The following is a 15,554-nucleotide window of genomic DNA, read 5'->3' as shown; positions in this document are numbered from 1 at the left end:
TCCTTCAGTCACAGGATTTGCTTCCAGGTGCTGGTGAAGCCTTCTGTACCTGCCCAAAGCAACTCAAGAGCTGCTGGACAGGGACTGGCTTTGTACTAAACAAAAGCAAGGATAGGGTCGGGCATGGTGGCTCATGCCTGTAATCCCAGCACTTTGGGAGGCCAAGGCAGGTGGATCACTTGAGGCCAGGAGTTCGAAACCAGCCTGGGCAATATAGTGGAAACCCCGTCTCCACTAAAAATACAAAAATTAGCCAGGCGAGGTGGTGCATGCCTGCAATCCCAGCTACTTGGGAGGCTGAGACACAGGAACTGCTTGAACTCAGGAAGCAGAGGTTGCAATGAGCCAAGATCGCGCCACTGCACTCCTGCCTGCGAAACAGAGTGAGAATGTGTTCAAAAAAAAAAAAGCAGGGACAGGTGTGGAAAAGCTTTCCGGGACATAATGTGACTAGGAGAGGGCCTGCTAAGCCTCTCGGGGGCTCTGGAGATCCCAAGGGAGAAGAGGGCCATATAGTCCAAAGAGGCTACCACAGACTAGATACACACTTGCTTTTCTGGAGGGATAAAGGCAGTACAGGCTATAAGGGATTCCAGCTTGCGGCCCCACCCTATGGCCAAATCCCACCTCCTCAGACATGGACAGACCCAGATCCTCATACCTGTACCAGATCCTTCCTCCCCAGATATTAACAGACCTAGGGCCTCATACCAGGGCTAGATCCTACATCCTCAGACTCTATGGCAGGCATGCATAGTGATGTGCAAGAAAGAAGTGACCCCAGCTGAGAAACATCCCCTGAGCCAAGCCAGGACCTCCCTAGCCAGGGCACCATGATCACCGGTCATGCCCCTCCCATGGTGATCAAACTCAGATGACACTCAAATGGAACCAACCTCAGTTACAAAGATTCATCCTGAGACAAGGAGCACAGATGGACCTTGGCCAGGCCCAAGGGCAATGGGGCAAAGAGCTCCTGGAGGAGCTGAAACCCAGGTTCCTAGACCTCCCAGACCCCCTACAAATCCTGCTGACTCCAAGGCCTGGCTTGGCAGCTGGTACCTGCTGGAAGTACGCAGCAAAGCGGTGCAGGTACTGGTCATAGGGCAGCATGGCATGTGTCTCACACCCAAAGCAGTTGATGTACCAGATACCCAGCAGGGCCAGCAAGACGGGGGCGTTCTTCTCCAGCGGCGTCGTGCGGAAGTGCTGGTCCTGAAACAGGAGCAGGGTGAGTGGGAGCTGAGCAGCTGCACGGGGAGGGGAGGGACAGGACAGTGGGGGAGAAAGCAGGGGACCAGGACCAACACACACGCCTCTGGCCAGCACTTGGCAGAGAACCAGCCTCAGCACTCACCATCCAGTGAGCCCCCGAGAGAAGCTGCTCGAAGTTGTCAAAACCTGTGACACAAAAGTAGAGTCAACAGAAGTGGCCACACCCTGCGTCCTGTGGGCAGTGGGCACAGCTCCTTCTGCAATGAAGGAAGGCTGCATGGAAAGCCAGAAGATATGACATGGGAGGACTCGGGCCTAGACAAAGCCCCTCCAGTGAGAGGTGGCCCTGAGTGCAGGGATCTGACTCTGCCTAGGATAAGAGAGAAACAGGACTGCAGTTGTGAGAGGCAAAGACGGGGGCCAACTTGCACAGGCAAAAAAACCCAGACCTTCCTTCTGGACATGAAATAAATATCCCAGCCAGCTGCAGAGAGGCCAGCAGCCTGTGAGGACAGCATGATGTTCAGGGACACGTAGCCCCCTACCCCGACCTTAGACTGCAACACTGTCTCCCACAGGGGCTGCAAGACACAGAAACACACTCACCCACGTGCAGGGCAATGGAGAGTCCGATGGCCGACCACAGCGAGTAGCGTCCTCCCACCCACTAGGAGAGACAGGACAAGGTGCTGAGGGAGGGCCGGCACACCCCGCCCCCCACCTCCTGCCAGAAACCCTGTCCCTGGTCTTGCACAGGGGCATCTCGGAGGGCCCTGGCCCAACCCACCTCCAGGAAGCAAGGCAGCAGGCAGGTGCTGGCAACACATGGGAAGACCAACAGGGCAGACCACACATGACTGACCACAGCCACAAGACAAACTAAAGAGCTTACCGTGGTCTTCCCTGAGATGTCGGGCCCTGTCTCTGCAGACACCAGCAGACCCAGGACCTCATACGTGTGCCAGGGCCCACCTCCTCAGACACGGACACACCCAGGGCCTCATACCTGTGCCAGGGCCCACCTCCTCAGACACGGACAGACCCCGGGCCTCATACCTGTGCCAGGGCCCACCTCCTCAGACACGGACACACCCAGATCCTCATACTCATACCAGATCCTACCTCCTCAGATATGGACAGACCCAGGGTCTCACACCCATGCCCAGCCTCACCTCCCCAGACACTGGCAGACCCAAGGCCTCATACCTGCACACAGCTTCAACTCTTTAGACATGGTCAGGCCCAGATGCTCACGCCTGTGCCAGATCCTACCTCCTCAGACATTGAAAAACCCAGATCCTCATACCTGTATGAGATCCTACCTCCTCAGATACTGACAGACCCAGATCCTCATACCAGGGCCAGATCCTACTTCTTCAGACACTAGAAGACACAGACCCTCCTACCAGGGCCAGATCCTACCTCCTCAAATACTGACAGACCCAGATCCTCATACCAGGGCCAGATCCAACCTCTTCAGACACTGACAGACTCAGGTCTTCATACCTGTATCAGATGCTACCTCCTCAGACATAGACCCAGATCCTAATACCTGTATCAGATACTACCTCCTCAGATACAAAGACATGAAGATCCTCACACCTGTACCAGATTCCTAACTCCTCAGACACTGACACACACACAGATCCTCATACCTGTACCAGATTCCTACCTCTTCAGATATTGACAGACTCAGATCCTCATAACGGGGCCAGATCCAACCTCCTCAGACATGAACAGACACAGATCCTCACACCTGTACCAGATCCTCCCTCTTCAGCCATGGGGGGGGGCGGGGGGACAAACCCAGATCCTCACACCTACACCAGATCCTACCTCCTCAGACACTGCAATACCCAAATAGTCATGCCTGTACGAGGTCGTACCTCCTGAGATACAGACAGACCTAAATCCTCAAACCTGTACCAGATTCCTACCTCCTCAGATATTGACAGAACCAGCTCCTCATAATGGTACGAGATCCTGCCTCCTCAGACATGGACAGATCCAGATCCTCATACCAGGGCCAGACCCTACATCCTCAGATACTGACAGATCCAGATCCTCATACCAGGGCCAGATCCTACCTTCTCTGACACTGACAGACCCAGATCCTTATAAGTGCACCAGATCCTCCCTCCTAAGACAGGAACAGACCAAGATCCTCATACTCATGCCAGATCCTCCCTCCTGAGATATGGACAGACCCAGAACCTACCTCCTCAGACATGGAGAGACCCAGATCCTCATAACAGGGCCAGGTCCTACCTTCTCAGACACTGACAGACCCAGATCCTCATATTTGTACCAGATTCCTACCTGCTCAGATATTGAAAGACCCACATCCTCAAACCAGGGCCAGATCCTACCTTCTCAGACATTGAAAAACCTAGATCCTTATATCTATGCCAGATCCTACCTCCTCAGACATGGACAGACCCAGAGCCTCTCACCTGTACCACAGCCTACCTCCTAAGACATTGACAGACTCAGATCCTCATACCAGGGCCAGATCCTACTTCCTCAGATATTGACAGATCCAGATCCTTATACCCATGCTCAGATACTACCTCTTCAGATACTGACAGACCCAGATCCTCATAATCCTAATGGGCCAGATCCTACCTTCTCAGACATGAACAGACCCAGATCCTTATACCTGCTCCAGATCCTACCTCCGCAGACATGAACTGACCCAGATCCTCATTCTCATGCCAGATCCTACCTCCTCAGACACGGACAGACTCAGATCCTACCTCCTCAGATATGGAGAGATCCACATCATACCAGAGCCAGGTCCTACCTCCTCAGACATTGAAAGATGCAGATATATCATATGTGTACCAGATTCCTACAGCCTCCAACACTGACAGACCCAGATCCTCATGCCTGTAACAGATTCCTATCTCCACAGACATAGAGAGACCCTGATCCTCATACCTGTACTAGATTCCTACCTCCTCAGATATTGAAAGACCCAGATCATCATACAGGGCCAGATCCTAACTTCTCAGACATTGATAGACCCAGATCCTTCTATTTGTGCCAGATCCTACCTCCTCAGACATGGACAGACCCAGATCCTAATACCTGCATCAAATCCTACCTCCTCAGACATGATCCTACATGAACAGACCCAGATCCTTGTATCTGTAGCAGATTCCTACCTTCTCACACATGGAGAGACCCAGATCCTTATACCTGTACCAGATCCTACCTCCTCAGAGATGGATAGACCCAGATCCTCACATCTGTATCAGATCCTACCTCCAGACATGGAGAGACCCAAATCCTAACACCTGTACCACATCCTACCTCCTCAGACATTGACAGACACAGATCCTCATGCAAGGGCCAGATCCTACCTCCTCAGATACTGGCAGTCCCAGATCCTTCTACCCACACCCAGATCCTACCTCCTCAGACACTGACAGACCAAGTTCTTCATGATCCTCACACCAGGGCCAGATCCTACCTGCTCAGACACTGACAGACCTACATCCTTATAAGCCTCATACCAGGGCCAGATCCTACCTCCTCAGACACTGACGGACCCAGATCCTCACACATGTACTAGATTCATACCTCCTCAGATATTGACAGACCCAGATCCTTATATCTGTGCCAGATCCTACCTCTGCAGACATGAACAGAGCCAAATCCTCATAGTCCTGCCAGATCCTACCTCCGCAGACATGGACAGACCCAGACCCTACCTCCTCAGACATGGAGAGGCACAGATCCGCATACCAGGGCCAGGTCTTATCTCTTCATACATTGAGAGACCCAGATCCTCATGCCGGTAACAGATTCCTACCACCTCAGACATGAAGAGACTCAGATCCACATACCTGTACTAGATTTGTACCTCCTCAGATACTGAAAGACCCAGATCCTCAAACCAGGGCCAGATTCTATCTTCTTAGACATTGAAAGACCTAGATCCTTATATCTGAGCCAGATCCTACCTCCTCAGACCTGGACAGACCCAGATCCTCACACCTCTACCAGTTCCTACTTACTCATACATGGAGAGACTCATATCCTAACACCTGTACCACAGCCTACCTGCCTATCTGAGACACTGACAGACTCAGATCCTCATACCAGAGCCAGATCCTACCTCCTCAGATACTGACAGACCCAGATCCTCATAATCTTAATGGGCCAGATCTTACCTTCCTCAGACATGAACAGACCCAGATCCTCATACCAAGGCCAGATCCTACCTCCTCAAACACTGACAGACCCAGATCCTCATATCTGTACCAGATCCAACCTCCTCAAACATGGAGAGACCCAGATCCTCATACTAGCACCAGATTCCTACCTCCTCAGATACTGAAAGACCCAGATCCTCATACCAGGGCCAGATCCTACCTTCTCAGACATTGAAAGATCCAGATCCTTATACCTGCTCCAGATCCTACCGCTGCAGACATGGACAGACCCAGATCCTCATACTCATGCCAGATCCAACCTCCTCAGACACGGGCACACCCAGATCCTACCTCCTCAGACATGGAGAGACCCAGATCCTCATATCAGGGCCAGGTCCTATCTCCTCAGACATTGACAGATGCAGATCCTCATATGTGTACCAGATTCCTACCTCCTCAAACACTGACAGGCCCAGATCGTCATACCAGGGAGAGATCTTACATCCTTTCACATTGATAGAACCAGATCCTCATGCCTATAACAGACTCCTACCTCCTCAGTTATGAAGAGACCCAGATCTTCATACCTGTACCAAATTCCTACCTCCTCAGATACTGAAAGACCCAGATCCTCATACTAGGGCCAGATCCTACATTCTCAGACATTGATAGACCCAGATCCCTATAACTGCGCCATCCTACCTCCTGAGACATGAACAGACCCAGATCCTTATATCTGTGCCAGATACTACCTCCTCAGACATGGACAGACCCAGATCCTCATACCTGTACCAGATCCTACCTCCTCAGAAATTGACAGACTCAGATCCTCATACCACAGCCAGATCCTACCTCCTCAGATACTGACATATACAGATCCTTATACCCGCACCCAGATACTACCTCTTCAGATACTGACAAACCCAGATCCTCAAAATCCTAATGGGCCAGATCCTACCATTTCAGACATGGATAGACCCAGATCCTCATAACAGGACCAAATCCTACCTCCGCAGACACTGACAGACCCAGATCCTCATACCTGTACCACAGCCAACCTTCTCAGACATGGAGAGACCCAGATCCTCATACCTGTACTAGATTCATACCTCCTCAGATATTGACAGACCCAGATCCTCATACCAAGGCCAGAGCCTACCTTCGCAGACATTAAAAGACCCAGATGCTTATATCTGCGCCAAATTCTACTTCCCCAGACATGGACAGAGCCAGATCCTCATACTCATGCCAGATCCTGCCTCCTCAGACATGGACAGACCCAGATCCTACCTCCACAGACATGAAGAGACCCAGATCCTCATACCAGGGCCAGGTCCTACCTCCTCAGATGTGGGCAGACCAAGAAACTAATATGTGTACCAAATCCTACCTCCTCAGACATGAACAGACCCAGATCCTCACACCTGTACCAGATCCCACCTCCTCAGACATTTACAGACTCAGATCCTCATACCAGGGCCAGATCCTACCTCCTCAGATACTCACTGCCAGATCCTTGTACTGGCACCCAGATACCACCTCATCAGATACTGAGAGACCCAGATGTTTGTAATCCTCATATCACAGTCAGATCCTACCTTCTCAGACATGGACAGACCCCGATCCTCATACTGGGGCCAGATCCTACCTCCTTAGACAATGACAGACCCAGATCCTCATACCTGTATCCACACCCAGATCCTGCCTCCTCAGATACTGACAGACCCAAATCCTCATAAGCCTCATAACCAGGGCCAGATCCTACCTTCTCAGACATGGACAGACCCAGATCCTCATACCGGGGCCAGATCGTACCTCCTCAGATATAGACAGACCCAGATCTTCACACCTGTACCAGATCCTACCTCCTCAGACATAGACAGACCCAGATCCTCGTACCTGTACCAGATCCTACTTCCTCAGAGATGGAGAGACCCAGATCCTCATACCTGTACTAGATTTGTACCTACTCAGATATTGACAGACCCAGATCCTCGTACCAAGGCCAGATCCTACCTTCTGAGACATTGAAAGACCCAGATCCTTATATCTGCACCAGATCCTACTTCCACAGACATAGACAGACCCAGATCCTACCTTCTCAAACATGAAGAGACCCAGATCCGCATACCAGGGCCAGGTCCTACCTCCTCAAACATTGACAGACCCAGATCCTCATGCCTGTAACAGTTTCCTACCTCCTCAGACATGAAGAGACCCAGATCCGTATACCACAGCCAGGTCCTACCTCCTCAGACATTGACAGACCCAGATCCTCATACCTGTACCAGATTCCTACCTCCTCAGATATGCAAAGACCGAGATCCTCAAACAAGGGCCAGATCCTACCTTCTCAGACATTAAAAGACCTAGATCCTGATATCCATGCCAGATACGACCTCCTCAGACATGGACAGACCCAGATCCGAATCCATGCAGCAAATCCTACCTCCTCAGACACGAACACACCCAGATCCTTATATCTGTACCAGATTCCTAACTCCTTAGACATGGACAGACCCAGATCCCAATACCTGTACCAGATCCTACTTCCTGAGACATGGAGAGACCCAGATCTTCACACCAGTACCACATCCTACCTCCTCAGACATGGACACTCAGATCCTCATACCTGGGCCAGATCCTACCTCCTCAGACAATGACAGATCCAGATCATTATACCCGCACCCAGATCCTACCTCCTCAGATACTGACAGTACCAGATCCTTATACCTGCACCCACATCCTACCTCCTCAGATACTGACAGACCCAGATCCTCATAATCCTAATGGGTCAGATCCTACCTTCTCAGACAAGGACAGACCAAGATACCCATACCAGGGCAAGATCCTATCTCCTCAGACACTGACAGACCCAGATCCTCATACCTGTACCAGATTCAACCCCCTCAGAGATGGAGAGATCCACGTCCTCACACGAGGGCCAGATTCCTACCTCCTCAGATATTGACAGACTCAGATCCTCATACCAGGGCCAGATCCTACCCTCTCAGACACTGAAAGACCCAGATCCTTATACCTGCTCCATATCCTACCTCCGCAGACGTGGACAGACCCAGATCCTCATACTCATGCCAGATCCTACCTCCTCAGACATGGACAGATCCAGATCCTACCTTCTCAGACACGGGGAGACACAGATCATCATACCAGGCCAGATCGTACCCCTTCACACATTGACAGACCCAGATCCTCATGTCTGTAACAGATTCTTCCCTCCTCAGACATGGGGAGACCCAGATCCTCATACCTGTACTAGATTCCTACCTCTTCAGATATTGAAAGACTCAGATCCTCATACCAGGGCCAGATCCTACCTTCTCAGACATAAAAAGACCCAGATCCTTATGCCTGCTCCAGATCCTAACTCCTCAGACATGGACAGACCCAGATCGTCACACCTGTACCAGATCCTACCTGCTCAGACACTGACAGACCCAGATCCTCAAACCTGTACCATGATCCTACCTCCTCAGATATAAACAGACCCAGATCCTCACACTTGTACCAGATCCTACCTCCAGACTTGGAGAGACCCAGATCTTCATACCTGTATCAGATTCGTACCTCCTCAGATATTGAACGACCCAGATCCTCAAACCAAGGCCAGATCCTACCTCCTCAGATACTGACAGATCCAGATCCTTATACCCGCACCCAGATCCTACCTCCTCAGATACTGACAGTCTCAGATCCTCATAATCCTCCTATCAGGGCCAGATCCTACCTTCTCAGACATGGACAACCCAGAGCCTCATACGGGGGCCAGATCCTACTTCCTCAGACCCTGATAGACCCAGATCCTCATACCTGTACCCGCAGCTAGATCCCATCTCCTCAGATACTGACAGACCCAAATCCTCATAAGTCTCATACCAGGGGCAGATCCTACCTCCTCAGACACTGACAGAACCAGATCCTCCAACCTGTACCAGATTCCTATCTCCTCAGACATAGACAGACCTAGATCCTCACACTTGTACCATATCCTACCCCCTCGGACCCAGATCCTCATACCTGTACTAGATTCGTACGTCCTCAGATACTGACAAACTCAGATCCTCATACCAAGGCCAGATCCTACCTTGTCAGACATTGAAAGACCCAGATCCTTATATCTGTGCCAGATATAGTTATGCCAGATCCTACCTCCGCAGACATGAAAAGACCCAGATCCTACCTCCACAGACATGAAGAGACCCAGTTCTGCATACCAGGGCCAGGTCCTACCTCCTCTGACATTCACAGACCCAGATCCTCATGCCTGTAACAGATTCTTACCTCCTCAGAAATGAAAGGACCCAGATCTGTATACCAGGGCAAGGTCCTACCCCCTCAGACTTGAGAGACCCAGATCATCATACCTGTACCAGATTCCTACCTCCTCAGATATTGAAAGACCTAGATCCTCAAATGAGGGACAGATCCTACCTTCTCAGACATTAAAAGACCTAGATCCTTATATCTGTGCCAGATCCTACCTCCTCAGACATGGACAGACCCAGATCCTAATACATACACCAAATCCTACCTCCTCAGACATGAACACACCTAGATCCTCATACCTGTACCAGATCCTACTTCCTGAGACATGGAGAGACCCAGATCTTCACATCTCTACCAGACCCTACCTCCTCAGACATGGACAGACTCAGATCCTCATACCAGGGCCACATCTTACCTCCTAAGACACTGACAGATCCAGATCCTTATACCTGCACCCGGATCCTACCGCCTAAGATACTGACAGACTCAGATCCTCATAATCCTAATGGGCCAGATCCTACCTTCTCAGACATGGACAGACCCAGATACTCTTACCAGGGTCAGATCCTACCTCCTCAGACAATGACAGACTCAGATCCTCATACCTGTACCAGATTCAACCCCCTCAGAGATGGAGAGACCCACATCCTCATACGAGAGCCAGATTCCTACCTCCTCAGATATTGAAAGATCCCAATCCTCATACCAGGGCCAGATCTTACCTCTTCACACATTGACAGAACCAGATCTTCATGCCTACAACAGATTCCTATGTTCTCAGACGTGGAGAGACCCAGATACTCATGCCTGTACTAGATTCCTACCTCCTCAGATATTGAAAGACTCAGATCCTCATGCCAGGGCCACATCCTACCTTCTCAGACATGGTCAGACTCAGATCCTCATACTCATCCCAGATCCTACCTCTGCAGACATGGACAGACCCAGATCCTCATACTCATGCCAGATCCTACCTCCTCAGACATGGGGAGACACAGATCCTCATACCAGGGCCAGATCTTATCTCTTCACACATTGACAGACCCAGATCTTCATGCCTATTACAGATTCCTACCTTCTCAGACATGGAGAGACCCTGATACTCATACCTGTACTAGATTCCTACCTTCTCAGATATTGACAGACTCAGATCCTCATACCACGGCCAGATCCTACCTTCTCAGATATTGAAAGATCCAGATCCTTATATCTGTGTGAGATCCTACCTCCTCAGACATGGACAGACCCAGATCCTCATATTCATGCCAGATCCTACGTCCTCAGATATGGACAGGCCCAGATCCTCATACTTGTACCAGATCCTACCTGGTCAGACATAGAGAGACCCAGATCTTCACACTTGTACCACATCCTACCTCCTCAGACATTGACAGACTCAGATCCCCATACCAGCACCAGATCCTACCTCCTCAGATACTGACAGATCCAGATCCTTATACTGACACCCAGATGCTACCTCCTCAGACACTGATAGACTCGATCCTCATACCAGCACCAGATCCTACCTCCTCAGACACTGACAGACTCAATCCTCATACCAGGGCCAGATCCTACCTTCTCAGACATGGTCAGACCCAGATCCTCATACCAGGGCCAGATCCTACCTCCTCGGACACTGGCAGACCCAGATCCTCATACCTGTACCAGATTCCTACCTCCTCAGATACAGACAGACCCAGATCTTCACACCTGTGCCAGATCCTACCTCCTTGGACATAGACAGACCCAGATCCTCATACCTGTACCAGATTCGTACCTCCTCAGATATTGACAGACCCAGATCCTCATACCTGTACCAGCTCCTACTTCCTCAGACATGGAGAGACCCAGATCCTCATACCTGCACCAGATCCTACCTCTGCAGACATGGACAGACCCAGATCCTCACACTCATGCCAGATCCTACCTCCTCAGACACAGGCAGATCCAGATCCTACCTCCTCAGACATGGGGAGACACAGATCTTCATACCAGGGCCAGATCTTATCTCTTCACACATTGACAGACGCAGATCTTCAGGCCTGTAACAGATGCCTACCTCTTCCAACATGGAGAGACCCAGATCCTCATACCTGTACTAGATTCCTACCTCCTCAGATATTGAAAGACTCAGATCCTCATACCAGGGCCAGATCCTACCTTCTCAAACATTGAAAGACCCAGATCCTTGTATCTGCTCCAGATCCTACCTCCTCAGACATGGACACACCCAGATCCTTACACTTGTACCAGATCCTACCTGCTCAGACACAGAGAGACCCAGATCCTCACACCTGTACAGATCCTACCTCCTCAGATATAAACAGACCCAGATCCTCACACTTGTACCAGATCCTACCTCCAGACATGGAGAGAACCAGATCTTCATACCTGTATCAGATTCGTACCTCCTCAGATATTGAACGACCCAGATCCTCAAACCAAGGCCAGTCCTACCTCCTCAGATACTGACAGATCCAGATCCACCTCCTCAGACACTGACAGACTCAATCCTCATACCAGCACCAGATCCTACCTCCTCAGACACTGATAGATTCGATCCTCATACCAGCACCAGATCCTACCTCCTCAGACACTGACAGACTCGATCCTCATACCAGCGCCAGATCCTACCTCCTCAGATACTGACAGATCCAGATCCTTATACTGGCACCCAGATCCTACCTCCTCAGATACTGACAGACCCAGATCTTCATAATCCTATCAGAGCCAGATCCTACCTTCTCAGATATGAGCAACCCAGAGCCTCATACGGGGGCCAGATCCTATCTCCTCAGACACTGACACACCCATATCCTCATACCTTTACTCGCACCCAGATCCTACCTCCTCAGATACTGACAGACCTAAATCCTCATAAGCCTCATACCAGGGCCAGATCCTACCTTCTCAGATATGGACAGACCCAGATCCTCATACCACGGCCAGATCCTACCTCCTCACAAATTGACAGACCCAGATCCTCATACCTGTACCAGATCCTACTTCCTCAGACATGGAGAGACCCAGATCCTTATACCAGGACACGATCTTACCTCCTAAGACACTGACAGTTCCATACCCTTATACCTGCACCCGGATCCTACCTCCTCAGATACTGACAGACCCAGATCCGCACACCTGTACCAGATCCTACTTCCCCAGACATGGAGAGACCTAGATCCTTATACCAGGGCAAGATCTTACCTCCTAAGACACTGACAGATCCAGATCCTTATACCTGCACCCGGATCCTACCTCCTCAGTTACTGACAGACCCAGATCCACATAATCCTAATGGGCCAGATCCTACCTTCTCAGACAAGGACAGACCCAGATACCCATACCAGGATCAGATTCTACCTCTTCAGACACTGACAGACCCAGATCTCATACCTGTACCAGATTCAACCCCCTCAGAGATGGAGAGACCTACATCCTCATACAAGGGCCGGATTCCGACCACTTCAGATATTGACAGACCCAGATCCTCATACCAGGGCCAGATCCTACCTTCTCAGACATTGAAAGACCCGGATCCTTATACCTGCTCCATATCCTACCGCTGTAGACACGGACAAACCCAGATCCTCATACTCATGCCAAATCCTACCTCCTAAGACATGGGCAGACCCAGAGGCTACCTCCTCAGACATGGGGAGACACAGATCCTCATACCAGGGCCAGATCTTATCTCTTCACACATTGACAGACCCAGATCTTCATGCCTATAACAGATTTCTACCTTCTCAGACATGGAGAGACCCAGATACTCATACCTGTACTAGATTCCTACCTCCTCAGATATTCAAAGACTCAGATCCTCATACCACGGCCAGATCCTACCTTCTCAGACATTGAAAGATCCAGATCCTTATATCTGTGCCAGATCCTACCGCCCCAGATGTGGACAGACCCAGATCCTCACACTCATGCCAGATCCTACCTCCTTAGACATGGACAGGCCCTGATCCTCACACTTTTACCAGATCCTACCTGCTCAGACACGAGACCCAGATCTTCACACTTGTACCAGATCCTACCTCCTCAGACATTGACAGACTCAGATCCTCATACCAACGCCAGATCCCACCTCCTCAGATACTGACAGATCCAGATCCTTATACCGGCACCCAGATCATATCTCCTCAGATACTGACAGTCCCAGATCCTCATAATCCTCCCATCAGGGCCAGATCTTACTGTCTCAGACATGAGCAACCCAGGGCCACATCCTACCTCCTCAGACACTGACAAAACAGATCCTCAGACCTGTACCTGTACCCAGATCCTACCTCCTCAGATACTGACAGATCCAAATCCTCATAAGCCTCATACCAGGGCCAGATCCTACCTTCTCAGACATGGTCAGACCCAGATCCTCATACCAGGGCCAGATCCTACCTCTTCAGACACTGACAGACCCAGATCCTCATACCTGTACCTGATCCTACTTCCTCAGACATCAAGAGACCCAGATCCTCATACCTGCGCCAGATCCTACCTCTGCAGACACAGACAGACCCAGATCCTCATACTCATGCCAGATCCTACCTCCTAAGACATGGGCAGACCCAGATGCTACCTCCTCCGACATGGGGAGACACAGATCCATCATACCAGGGCCACATCTTATATCTTCACACATTGACAGACCCATATCTTCATGCCTGTAACAGATTCCTACCTCTTCAGACATGGAGACCCAGATCCTCATACCTGTACTAGATTCCTACCTCCTCAGATATTGAAAGACTCAGATCCTCAAACCAGGGCCAGATCCTACCTTCTCAGACACTGAAAGACCCAGATCCTTATACCTGCTCCAGATCCTACCTCCTCAGACATGGACAGACCCATATCCTCACACTGGTACCAGATCCTACCTGCTCAGACATAGAGAGACCCAGATCCTCACAACTGTACCAGATCCTACCTCCTCAGACACTGACAGACTCGATCCTCATACCAGCGCCAGATCCTACCTCCTCAGATACTGACAGATCCAGATCCTTATACTGGCACCCAGATCCTACCTCCTCAGATACTGACAGACCCAGATCTTCATAATCCTATCAGAGCCAGATCCTACCTTCTCAGATATGAGCAACCCAGAGCCTCATACGGGGGCCAGATCCTATCTCCTCAGACACTGACACACCCATATCCTCATACCTTTACTCGCACCCAGATCCTACCTCCTCAGATACTGACAGACCTAAATCCTCATAAGCCTCATACCAGGGCCAGATCCTACCTTCTCAGATATGGACAGACCCAGATCCTCATACCACGGCCAGATCCTACCTCCTCACAAATTGACAGACCCAGATCCTCATACCTGTACCAGATCCTACTTCCTCAGACATGGAAAGACCTAGATCCTTATACCAGGGCCAGATCTTACCTCCTAAGACACTGACAGATCCAGATCCTTATACCCGCACCCGGATCCTACCTCCTCAGATACTGACAGACCCAGATCCTCACAATCCTAATGGGCCAGATCCTACCTTCTCAGACATGAATAGACCCAGATACCCATACCAGGGCCAGATCTTACCTTCTCAGACATTGAAAGAGCCAGATCCTTATATCTGCGCCAGATCCTACCTCCTCAGACATGGACAGACCCAGATCCTCATACTCATGCCAAATCCTACCTCCTAAGACATGGGTAGACCCAGATGCTACCTCCTCAGACATGGGGAGACACAGATCCTCATACCAGGGCCAGATCTTACCTCTTCACACATTGACACACCCAGATCTTCATGCCTGTAACAGATTCCTACCTTCTCAGACATGGGGAGATCCAGATACTCATACCTGTACTAGATTCCTACCTCCTCAGATATCGAAAGACTCAGATCCTCATACCAGGGCCAGATC

At 50.5% G+C, this 15,554-nt stretch overlaps 1 protein-coding gene across 1 annotated transcript in view; it reads right to left on the bottom strand.

Moving 5' to 3' along the window:
- The window catches only part of GPI (glucose-6-phosphate isomerase), a 52,527-nt gene that overhangs the window by 5,163 nt on the left and 31,810 nt on the right, over positions 1–15,554 (bottom strand). The window contains 3 exon segments of the mRNA NM_001133512.1: positions 1,063–1,215; positions 1,358–1,401; positions 1,822–1,882. Coding sequence (NP_001126984.1) covers positions 1,063–1,215; positions 1,358–1,401; positions 1,822–1,882 — 258 coding nt within the window.

This window comes from Pongo abelii, chromosome 20 (genome assembly GCF_028885655.2).
Source record: "Pongo abelii isolate AG06213 chromosome 20, NHGRI_mPonAbe1-v2.0_pri, whole genome shotgun sequence".
NCBI lineage: Eukaryota > Metazoa > Chordata > Mammalia > Primates > Hominidae > Pongo > Pongo abelii.
Note: the sequence above shows the minus strand (reverse complement) of the source record. Positions and strands in the feature narration are given on the sequence as shown.